The sequence below is a fragment of the Ascaphus truei genome, chromosome 5, assembly GCF_040206685.1.
Source record: "Ascaphus truei isolate aAscTru1 chromosome 5, aAscTru1.hap1, whole genome shotgun sequence".
NCBI lineage: Eukaryota > Metazoa > Chordata > Amphibia > Anura > Ascaphidae > Ascaphus > Ascaphus truei.
In genome coordinates, this window is record NC_134487.1 from 66,473,481 (window position 1) to 66,486,383 (window position 12,903).

General features: G+C 40.1%; 1 protein-coding gene across 1 annotated transcript in view; it reads left to right on the forward strand.

The window, feature by feature from the left end:
* The window catches only part of CTTNBP2 (cortactin binding protein 2), a 144,700-nt gene that overhangs the window by 98,571 nt on the left and 33,226 nt on the right, over positions 1 to 12,903 (forward strand). Inside the window, 1 exon segment of the mRNA XM_075599965.1 lies at positions 8,044 to 8,161. Coding sequence (XP_075456080.1) covers positions 8,044 to 8,161 — 118 coding nt within the window.

Consider the following 12,903-nt stretch of genomic DNA (forward strand, 5'->3'; position numbering starts at 1 on the left):
CAGAATATGTTACTAAATAAGCGCTTAGATCAAATATACCAAATAACACTGTGTGATAAGTGCAAGTGAAAAAATATATAAATAGTGATATTAATAATCAAGATGATACTTCGCTGCACAAACCCTTAGAGGATTGGATTCCCTCAATCCCACACGTACAGCAGTCCAGGAAAAATGGGGAGCGCAGGTGTTTGCTTCCTTAGGTAAGTAGACAAATACAACATAGTGTATACTGATAAACATTTTTTATCACTCACGCAAAAGTAAAAATACACTCACATGGTTAAAACGGTTTTCATGCCCTAAGAACAAACAAATGGAGCTGCGGCTGATCAGGATCACTGGGCGTTCTCTCTGCCCTCTGCACAGTCCTCACCGCTCCTCCCCGTCCCGCAGTATCGCAAAGTTTTCCGGTCTGGTCTTGGGCAGGGTTGCGGATTATGTCACGTCTGACGCGCTTCTCGTCACTCTACGCGTTTCACCGAGCTTGCCGGTTTCATCAGGAGTGGTGCTTGTCTCTCTCAGCTGTGTATAGATTCCGAGTCTCCCACACTCATTGGCTGAGCTCAACTAGATACATCTGTATTCAGTCTACCATAGATTACTATGTAGCCCATAATGAATGGCTATTTCTGCACTAACAGAGTTCATTTAGCTGTTACGTTGGATAAAAATATCCTACAACTATTAACCCTCTTAGCACAACATGCTTAAGAGGTCCCAACATTTTTATTTAAGAGTGACTATATATCATGATACCTACAAAACATATAAAAATACTAATATGTATAAAATCTAAGAGACACTAACTAGCCGACCCATTTTTCTCTCCCCCACGGTGTCTCAAATTAGTAATATCTCCTCTCAATCCATGACAATATATATCTTAAATCACTGCCACCACAAAAAAATTATGTCACATTGTACTTTTGGTTCCGTAAGAAAAATATGTAATTAACACATAATCTATTGTAGCAAAATATGTCCGAAAAGGCAATCACTCTCTTCAAAATGTGCAAATTAGAGCCCAAAAGACAATACTTATAAAATGTTAGATTTAATATACAAAAGTCGTACAGCGCTTAGGTTACAGAAAAAGGTTACAAGAACATACAGTACAATATATGCAGACAGTTTAATAAAATAAAAGGGACAATTTGCATAACATTTATCAGATTCCTCCATTAGACTTGAGTAGAAAATATGAGCTTTTATGTGTCATAGCATTGACATTCCCATTATTGAAATGCTTTATTTATACTCTAAGTGCAAGGTTTTTATCCTGAAACTTCCTGCATTGGAAACAGGATAAGCCTTCCGGGTGTCCTTCCCAAGCCGCCTCCCCCCTTCCCTCATCAGTCTGCAGTGACACATTTATGGCTTGAGGAGAAAAAATACAGCTTTTCCTTTCAAATCAAAAGGTGCCTGAATATAGTAAATATCCCATACCTTTTATCCCCGTACCTCCTAAAATAACATCATTCGTATTCAATGTGTGTGGGTGAGTTTGCTGCATGCATTGAGACTATTTTTCACCGGGTTAGTTCTAAGTTTGAGAGACAAATAAATATCTGACGTTTGCACCCTCCCAATCGTTAATTGTTTAGCGTTATCTAATTAGTCTGATCGCTAATGTTACAAAGATATATTGATATCCATGATATTTTTATATTTAGTAAATTTACATAGACACAGACCGTCTTCCTAGTCACACCCTCTGGTGTTGTCCAGACCCTCAAGGAATTTCATTTAAGTTCTATTAAAAGGTTTGTGACTTCAGGCTCCAATCTCCCCACTTTGCAAAACAGGCTTTAGCCCCAGATAAACAAATAACAGAACAGACTCTCTCAAACTGAGGTACTGTAGGAGTGGGGGTGCTACCTAGGATTAGAGCTTCCAAGGAAGCCAGATAAGTATAGCATGAAGAGGTATGGGGGGGGGGAGAGAATCCTATTGGTAGGTGCACTCCTGTAGGAAATGGTTTAAATCTAATTAATTATTTATACAGTTTAGTGATGCAGCTAAGATTAGCACACCAGGCTACTGAAGTAAAAAAAAATTGGCATTCACTATACCAGACAGTAATGATACCTAGGTAGTTACATAGTATCAGTGGAAGTGAGAGGATTTGTGAGTTAAAAAAGGTAGTTTATTGACAGATACGCTCAAAAACGTAAAAATGCAATAGATGCCAGTAAAAGAGGGCCAAAGTTATGGATTTACACTTAAGATGTTGTTAGGGGAATGTAATCGCAGTCCACTTCTATAGGTGTCTAATAAATTAGCATAGGGGTGCGCAAAGTGGGGGTCGTGAGATTTTTCTGGGGGGGTCGGCATTGCAGAGGCCCCGCACTCTTCCCCAAGGCATTTAAATTAAATGTCAGCGGATCGCGTGAGGCCTCTGCAACTCTAAACTTACCTTGACTCATTGTCAGGACTCGTGTCAGGACTCGTGTCCATGGCAACGTGGCATCAAATGACCCAGCGGGGTCATGTGACGTCACACGCGTCAAATGACGCTGCAGGTCACGTGATGTGATGTCACATGACCACGCGGCGTCATTTGCCGCCATATCAAGGTAAGGGGGAGGGCGCTAGCACCAGAGGAGGAAAGTCAAGGGGGCGCGACAGCAAAAGTTTGCGCTCCCCTGAATTAGCAGATACCACTAGGCTGCTTGATAACATAGCCCCAGATAACCTCAGTTCTAGACAAACACAGAAAACTATGCCAAGTTGATGACCCCTAATAAAGCAATAAAAGTACAGTATCTTTAAGCTGTACTTGTAATTCAATTTAACTGTTTGGGTGCTAGTTGATGTAAAATACTGAATATTTTCTGGCCTTATCATGACAATCAGGAACACCATCATTCAATATCTTTTATGGAGTATTCAGCTAACCGTATGCCAGTTTTTAATTGCACTAAATCACAAAAAGCATTATTCTTAATTAATTTAACCCTTTGAGCACGTTCACATGTTTTACTATGTTTAGTCCATAGGACAATAAGAGATTTCTTTCATTTAGTATAGTTACCTGCTAAACTGGAGTTTATCTTGACTTGGTTAGCAGGCTTTAATAATTTTTTGATCAGAAGATTATGTAAAAGCCTGGGATTACCCTCCTAAAGTGGATGCTGCAATCTTGCAATTCGTGAGACGTAGAACAACACTGCCAGTGAATGATACAACCTCCTTTCGGGATGCTATGGACAGGTGAATGGAGGGGGCCATGAGAGAGTAATTTTTCAGGAGCAGCTTGTTGGTAGTCTGTGGCCTTAAAATCAGTGTCCAGGGCACTACAACTGAGGATTGCGAATATAGAAGAGGCCCTAGAGAAGGGAGTAAAAGAATCTCAGATCATCAATGAACTGTGTGAGCTGAAATTGGCGGCTGATTTTATATCTGAGGCATCATTGGATTCAATCAGGCTGGTTGCAAGGCCTATGGCCTTTCATACCTGGGTGCACAGTGTGATTTGCAAGGGCTACTATCTCAAGTTCAGGGAGGTACAGGGGAGACACAAGTTCGTACCATCTTGACTATCAAGAAACAAGCAAGCCTCTCACGCTTTATGAAGAGAATTAATGGATGACAGGGCATTTGAGCCGGCTCTGATGCAAGAATGATTTTGAGGAATGTTCTCAGTGATGCACCTTGTCAAGAAGGAAAATTAGTCATTCAGAGCAAATCTGGATCTAAGAAGAGTCAACAGACTACTCAATATAAGGAAATTCATGATGATATCCCTGAAGACAATCGTGGCAGTAGAACAAGGGGATTGGCTGGTGTCGGTAGACCTCAAGGACGTGGTTGGTGGATCTCCCATATACCGGTATACGGCAGTCACAGGAAATGTCTGAAGTTTGCCATATGGCAGGTACATTCGCTCCCCTTTGACATCGCTACTTCCACAAGAACCTTCACAAAGGTGCTAATAACATTTCTAGCCAATCTAAGGAAGGAGGGAGTTCAGATTTTCCATTATCTGGACGACGTTCTAATAAAAGCATAAGGCCGACCCTGGTTGCTCCAACACTTGGCAAGAGTGCTAGATTTCCTGACTGTAGACAATTGACTAGTTCGAAAAGACCCAGGTGATCTCAGTACACTTCGAGACTCAAAAAGGCAGTTTTTCTTCCCTGCGACAAAATGAAAAATAAAAAAGATGGTCAAAGCAGCCAGAACCACGGATTGGTGAACAGCCCGACAACTCATAACTGAAGGGCAATTCGCTGATGTTTGGTAATGTTACAGATGCTCTATTGCAATCTGAAACTCGCCAACCCGCTCATCCCCTGTACCCAATATTTCAACGTACCCTGTCTTATAGATTGTAAGCTCCTTGAGACAGGGCCTCTTTTAACACAACACACTGCAGGCCTATCCTACCCCTTCTAATACAATTTTAATCATGTTTGTAAATGTTACATATGCCATGATCATATCTCTAACTGCCCATGAAATGTCTGTAAATTGAATGTAGAACCTCTGTTCATTTAATGCAACCATGTATTGGTATAATTATTTTCCTGTCTGACTCTTTACAATTAAATAATTGTACTTAATTTTAGTTGTACTCAAACTGACTGTAAAGTATTGCAGTTCCCCATTAAGTGGAGGCGTGTATTTACTTAAAAAAATTTTGAGGATGAAAAACACTTTTCATTTATAAAATGTTAATATATTAAATAGATTTTTTGACAATTCTTAAGAAAATATGTTTTCTTTTGCTAATACTAACACAAAATTAACACAGAAACCAGCAATTTAGGATTTCAAAACGTAGCGTCTAAAGACAAAGGGGTAACTGAATGGGGTGTGAAGACAAAAAGATCTTGGTCATTATAACAAAGTCATGAAAAAACAAGTCAAGCACACCAAAACTGAAAAAGTTAGTAAAGTAAATTGAGTCTTTTTTTTTTTAATATTGTTTTTTAATTACAAGGTACTATAAATAGTTCACAAAATGTTACAATGTTTTAGTACTACAGTGCTTTTTAGTCAAATATTCTACGCACTTTTTTAACTGATGCTGAAAATGTACTCTTCAATTCTCTGGAACACATTTTAATTACTTATTCAAAGCTGCATCCAACGTTTCAGTGCATGCATGCATCTTCATTCATTTATTTTTACAATTTGCAAAAAATCTGTTTTCATTCATTTTTAGCATGGTTGCGAGTCCCGGTAGGGAGGAGGAGGGTTTGAGTGTCCCAGCTGGGATGGGGGGGGGGGAGACTGGTTGGAGAGGTTAAGTGCCCCAGGTGGACAATGATGGGGTAGTGGAGAGAATTATTGCTCGTATGAGGGATGTAGGGGTTAAGCCCCCAGGTGGAGAGGTTACCAGAAGAAAAGTGAGGATAGAAGTTTCTACCTTTCACTGCTGACAGTTGCTCACATGCTACCTACATGTGCTGTCTGAAGGGCGTCCCTCCTCCCTCTCTGAGTCTGCATTCAGAAGCAGGAACGAGGACTCGGGAAGAGTGAGGCAGACTTCACAGGGTGGCAGTTTCAAAGCTCTCCCATATCGGCACACTATGAGATTTTATTATCGTGGTATTACTTATCAGTATATTGCCCAACCCTAAGGTAGCCTGCCTCAAAGTTGATGATAAATCATTGGATTATAATGGCTACAAAGAAAGCCAACACCATCCAGAACAAGCCAGCTCCAAAACTGGTTAGTGCCCATTTTACAAGGGCCATGGCCGCATCCTGGGCGGCAAAGGCACAGGCTTCACCTGCAGAGTTGGACAGAGCAGCAATTTGGACTTTTATTACACCTGAATAAAATACTATCGTGTGGCAGACACATGCTTTTGGAGGAAAGTCCTTCAGTCGATTTATCTCTGCTCAATAAAGAAAGTTTTGCTTTATCAAGATATGGATCCTGTGGTAGTTATTTTAAGAAAAAACCCCACCTCCCTTTCTTTCGGGTACTATTTTTACAAGTCCCATTGGTGACCACTGCCATATGGACAACCAGGAAGAGAGAGAGTTGTTGTTGATTTTAGTGGAAGTCCTCCCATGGGGAGGGATGACACGGTGCACAGCAACAAAAAGGATGGTAGTCAGGATCGCAATGAAAAAGGTTTATTGCTCAGTGAATAGCATAGCACCAAGTGAAAAACCACACCGCAGGCAGTCTCTTACGCGTTTCACGCTTGGTAGTGCTTTGTCAAAGCGTTACCAAGTGCGAAACGTGTAAGAGACTGTCTGCTGTGTGGTTTTTCACTTGTTGCTATGCTATTCACTGAGCAATAAACCTTTTCATTGCGATCCTGTCTACCATCCTTTTTGTTGCTGTGCACTGTGTCATCCCTCCCCATGGAGGATTTCCGCTATTGTTCCTGTCGACAGCCGAGTGCACGCGGATTCCGGAGGGGTGGTGATCAAGGAGGTCATGAGTAATACCCCCTCATAGATCGCACACCTATTCAATTTCTTATGGACTTGTGTTTTATACTCACACAGGTATCATTTAGCCATGGATGGAGGTGTGCTTGTCACTTCACTGTGACGACTTAACCACCCCCCAGGGTGTTCAGTTTAGGATGTGTGTCTCTCCTTCATAGGAGTTTAACCTTTTCATTACAGATGGACTCTTAAAGATACCGGAATTGTTCTTATATGCTCATATATTTTTCTACGAATGGGTTAATCAAATAAATGAGATTTTTACCCTATATATACATATATGTGCATTCTGAGTGCTGTTGTGGGGACTTGTTCCAGCTCTCTCTGTTGTTGATTTTACCATCATTTTATTTTCCTGGAAGGTCAACCCATGGCAGTACGTACCAATTCCCTCCTGGTTAACGATGATTGTTCGTACAATAACGGTATCATACAGTAAGACTACCTGGGGAGGAGAGGTGGAGCCATTTATGGTCCTCCCACAGGTAGAATTTTCTGTCCTAGCTCCACTGTGAGCTAAAGCTTAATCCATTGGTGCGCATTGCAATGGAAGAACTTTCCAAGAAAAAAAAAATAACGGTAAGATAAATAACTATTTTCTCTTTTTTTTTTTCTCCTTGACACTAGGTAACCCCATAATTTCATAATAACCTGGCTTCAAGGACGAAATGGTTTAGATTTTAGATTCTTGTATAAACGCCAATTATTATTTTTCTTTAAATCTTAGTGTCGAGTTTTACAAGGAATATTTTTTATGTATGATTTATTATGATAAAAGGCACGATTCCATTATCTGGAATCAACAGATAATGGGATAATGCAGGGAAAGAAATATAAAATGTACATTAACATTTTTTTTATATTGCAGCGTGAACTGAAAAGTGCTTATTTTATTATGTAATTGTTATCCAGATTATAAATATAAAGAACATATCTTGTCAGGATTTTGGCTCATTTGTAAGGAAGTGATAAGCTATTGGCAATTATTTTTCATAAAGAACATTTTTATTATATTATAACAATACCTCACAATAAGTAGAGCCCCCAAGAGTTTGTTGGCTATCTTTTGTCACAGCATTGCCCATGCATGAATGATATATCGCTTCTAAAGATTATTATCAATCCAGGATTTTTTTAATGCAATAATGTTTCTTTTATTCTTTAAACAGTGTTTCGTTTTATGTACATTTTGCCTCCATGTGCCTCTCCAACACGCATGGAATTTGAATACAGAATCTTTGTGTATAGAAATGTAAACTACAGTATGTTGGATTTTAACCGTCTCTTAGCCAGGGCTGGCGCAAGGGTTTCATGCGCCCTAGGCAAAATGTAAAATTTGTGCCTCAAAAATAAAATAAACAGTGGCGTAGCCATCAGGGCTGCAGGGGGTGCGACGCAAAATAAAAATAAAAGCGCACCAACATACCGGACAAAAAAAAAGAAAAATAATTTAAAAAAAAAGATAAAAAATAATAAGAGGAAAAAAATATTATTATTATGTATGCGCCCCTAGGATCTCTGCGCCTTAGGCGACCACCTAGGTTCGCCTAATGGACGGGCCGACCCTGCGTTAGCGGAGGTTAGTGTTTAATATTCATTCTCAAACAAAGCTGATCTCTCCAGAACTGTCTAGAAATCCTGTGCAACCACTTTGGGCTGGAGCCAGAAAGACTAGATAACTGCAACCGGACAGTGCATGACGTGGCAACAGATGACTGCAAACACCTTCTGGAGAACCTGAGTGAGTTTACTGCATTCCTTATTAATTGCTTCGACTCAAACGTTAAGTATCTTAACAGCAAAAATGAATTCCAAAAATAACGCAAAAGGATGGCCCTTAATGGTGCAATACCACATAGTCGGACAGTTGAATTTCTTGGTTGCGTCTGAATGGGAATAGGTTTGTCAACCAAGGGTTTTCTTTAGTACTTTTCCCGCCCTGTCCTTATCAGAGAGCCAATAAAGGTAAGGGGAGGGGGAGGGGAGGAGGAGGGACTCTAGTTGTACAAGTACTTGCTGAACACACCATGACATCACAAAAAGGGAGAAGCCAGAAGATATCAAACCCCTGGTGAGACCGCTTAAACATGTCACTGGAATTAGTTCACTATGGCCTAAAAGGGAACAAACGTTTATGAAGCTACCTTGCTTTACCTTCAGTATTAGGTTTCCATGAATTTCATAGGACTCTGTGAAAAAAAGATGTTAATTTTTCACAGGCTCTGATGCGTAAAATATTTACTACATGTGACTGTCACATTCAAACTTGACTATAATATCCTGTGAGGGACTCCTATTAAGCATGATATGTTCCTGGGACAAAGCACCATGCAGGTTTGGTTTACAAACACGTTTCCCTTGTTTTAAACTTGTATCACTACTTCAGGAGACAAAGGTAAATTGTATGGAAAGTTGAATGTAGGAAATTTTTATGTTGTTGTGGAAATATAATCTGCAATGCCTTTCATATCAATTTTAGCAATGAAAATGGTGGATTTTAAAGTAATTTCATAAATGTACATGCATAAAATAATGTTCACTGTACTTTATACCACAGAATGACTGAAAGAAAGGTATTTATGCATTTGTATGCCTTAAAATCTCTGTCCCACTTAAATAGCCTCAAATATATTTTGTACAGTCTGTGCTTTGGCTTTTTATTATTACCTTGTAATCCTTTGATCTATTGTTTTCCACATTTTTCTGATTGAGAAATATTGATAGACAAACATATATTCTGCTAGCCTTGTGGATTTTTTAAATCGAGTTTATGAATTGACTCTGATCACTGCAGCATGAAACTGGTTTTTGAGATTTTACCTTGGCTAACCATGAATCCCTAACTGAGACCCTAGTAAAAAAACAGTAGGTATTGTGAAAATACATACAGACGAGACTACGAGTATTCTAAAGCTTGCCTTAAACTAGCCCGGTTACATTCTGGGTATGTGCTTGGTGTAACCTGGCTAGTTTAAGGCAAGTTTAAGGAATTTCTGCATTGACTAATCACCCATAGGATTAACACAGCAGGGGTCCCTGGCAGTCCCATTCAGTTTGAATTAGACTGCCAGGGACCCCCACTGTTAAACTGATGGACCATTAATCAATGCAGAAATGCTGGGGCTAGTTTAAGGCATGTATCCAGCATGTACCTGGGTGTACCTGGGTCTTTTTGGCGATTGCCACTGGTTTGTGTTAGAATAACCGTGGGCACTACAGTAATACACATAACCTGACACAAACATTGTGTAGTATATTCATGCCTAAATGTTTATTCTTATATTCTTCTTGTCATTAATAGCAGAATATGTGTGTGTATGTATGTATATATGTATATGTTTATGTATATATATATATATATATATATATATATATATATATATATAGTGTGTAATAACTGGTAAGAGTGGGCAGTAGTACTTTGTAATATCGGGGACATAAACTTTAATTATAAATAGATGCAATTAATGTTTCTGTTCCCCATGGCAGCATGTAACCTATGGCAACGCTTCTCCCTCTTCAGTATGAAAGTTAATTGCTGACCAGTGTATAACAGGTGGTGTTCCCCCTCCTTCAGAGAGTAGTTTGTTCTGCTGAGGGTAGATACTGGGGACACACTCATACAGATGTAGCAAGCCTTACTGTGTCTGGCAAGCTAGCTGATTGATCGTGACTGCCCTGGTACCGGAGGATTATCGCTGTGGCAGGTCCGATCTAGAAGCATGAAGCCACCCCCCCCTGCAGTGATATTGCCCCCAGACACTGTTTCCGAAGTCGCGGTTTTTAGCTTCAGTCGTGCTATATTCCTTTTATGTTTTGGAGAAGTCCACCCTTGGGACACCTATTCCAAGCTCATGATGCATGCCGTACTAGGCAAGTGGTGCAGCTACCACTGAAGACCACCAGAGTACTTTTCCAGCCACTGGAACCGTGGCATTTTTTGTGTGCTTCAGAAGTGATCTGCCTGGTCCAGTCACTGATGGGTAGCTGTGATAAATTCCGATAAGTCCATTACGTAATGCCACAGGTTGGTGTCGCTCATGCTCTGTGCAGGTACCGCACAGCATTGTTTAGTGGCTGGCCTCCCCATGCCGTAGACTGAGGTGGGGAATGGGAAACACTGTAATTCATCCTGTCAGCATTAGGCTGTCACATGTGCAACTTATCACGTTGCTGTGACATAGTAGCCATTAAGCTCACCAGAGGCGACGCAAAGTGCGCAAAGTTATTTATTAGCCAACACGGCTGATGCTTTCTGCTCATATGATGTCCCTAGTCTTGGATGGACAGAGTTGCATTATGCCTGAAGGAAAGGCCCAATTACCTGACTGAAAAGGGGAACCGGATGCTTTAGATGAAAATAAGCACAGATTGTGAGACTACATTGCTTGTTGGCTACTTCCAGAAGATGTGTGTGGATTGCATTAACAAGATGGCTTTGGAGAAAATACCTAGAAGTTTAACTCATATAATGTTGGTATCTTGCCCACTGAGCATGATCTGGTCTTTAAAAGAAGAAAAATGTTTAGTGTTAATGATCATGATTTTCATGATCTCTAGTGTCTGAGGTGGTAATAGATAAAGAGGATTACTTGGCCACCACAGATCTGAAGGATTCATACCTGCATGTTTTCATCAGGTTAGTTCATCAGAAGTATCTCTGGCTTTACACAGCAGGCAAACACTTTGTATTCAATGTTGTCCCATTTGGGATGGCAACAGCACTACAAAGCCTCACAAAGGTTGTTACTTCTTTATCCGTGCAACATTCTTCTGCAAGCTTATTTATAGCAGTTGGCATTCTTGCCTCAGGAAGTCATCTCTCTACTTACAAAATTAGGATAGATCCTCAATTTAAACAAAAGTCAATGTATTCCTGCTCAACAGGTTAACATTTAGGGACCTCGTTCAACACAAAGGAAGGGGCAGGCCTTCCTTATTTCAGAAAGGAGGGGAAAGATAAGCTGCATGCCTTCTTCTCCTTCTTCAAAAAATGTCCTTTAATAGAATAACTTATGAGGGTAATAGGGCTGTTTAGTGCCATAGGGGAAGTGGCTTCTTGGGCAAAGTTTCAATTGAGACTACTACAGAGGAATCTGCTACAGTAATGGAACAAGGATCCTAAGAACCTAGCACAACCTATTCAACTTCTTCCAAAGATCAGGAGAACCTCAGTAATGGAGCAAGGATCCTAAGAACCTAGCACAACCTATTCAACTTCTTCCAAAGATCAGGGGAACCTCATCTGGTAGAAAGATTAAACATCGTAAGTCTTCAGAGCTTTGGACTTGGATGATACTTACTACAGGTGCAAGAAGACACTTAGGCTGGAGGCTTATGTCCAGCGTCAATTCGATCAAGGGAGATAGAATATTCAAGAAAGGAAGCTGCAAAGGAATGCCTTGGAATTAAGAGCACTTTTATTGTCCCTCTGGCATTTTGCATCCCAACTTCAAGGTTAACAGGTAATAGCTGTAATTTTTATACCAATTGTCAGGGGGGCACAATGTGCAGTCAGATTAGGATCCACACTTTAGAGATCTTAGACTCGTGGAAATAAGTAATCCCATGATCTCCCATACAGTACGTGAATTTCAGAAAAGGCTAATTTAGAGGCAGATTTCAGATTTTCAGATTTCAGCCACAATCCAGTAGTACTAGGAGAAGGATCTCTAAACATGAGTCATTTTGCAGGTTGTTAAATGGGAACTTAATGACTTTAAAAAAAAAAAACATTGAAGAAATACGTCAAATGGTGGGAGAATCCGCAGGCATTGGCGCTGGATGCATTTAAAATTCTGTGGGATTTCCCACTGAATTATTTCTCTTCAATTCTCCTTATCCAAAGGGCCTTGACAAAGGATCTGAAAGGATCAGCCAGAGGTAATAATTGATCCATTTGATCAAAGAGGCACTGGTTTGCCAATTTGATGATTCTGGCAATGGAACCTTTGTCATTTTCAAGAAAGTAATCCGTTACTGAGCCATGGTCCATTTATTCCTTTGTAACGTGGACCGTCTAAATTTATCAGCAAGTAGACTAAGCAGCAAACCCTTTCCCACCAAGAAGTTTCAGAGACCGTAATCAATTATTTGATGCAGGATTGGAAGGCATCTACTTGTCTATTTATTCTAGAGTTTGGCAGGCTCTCTAGTGCTGTTGTCATCAAAAACAACTTCTCCATCAAGTCCGAACTCCTCAGGTATGGCTCCGATATGGAGTCCAGAATCCTCGAAATGTCAGATCTCAGCTTTGGACTCTTTTTTTGCAAATTCCTTTAGCTAAAGATCAGCTAACTTCCTGATAAATTAATCTGTAAGTTTAGACCAAGGGTTAGAGAGCCAATAAGGGGCCGGTCTCTGGTCCTGTAAACACAGACGGAGAGTCCTTTCAAACCTATCCCAGATATTTAATTTGATCTTTTGATTCTTTAGTTAAGGAGTCTTGATTTCAGTACTCAAGAACTAAACTCTCTCTCCCCC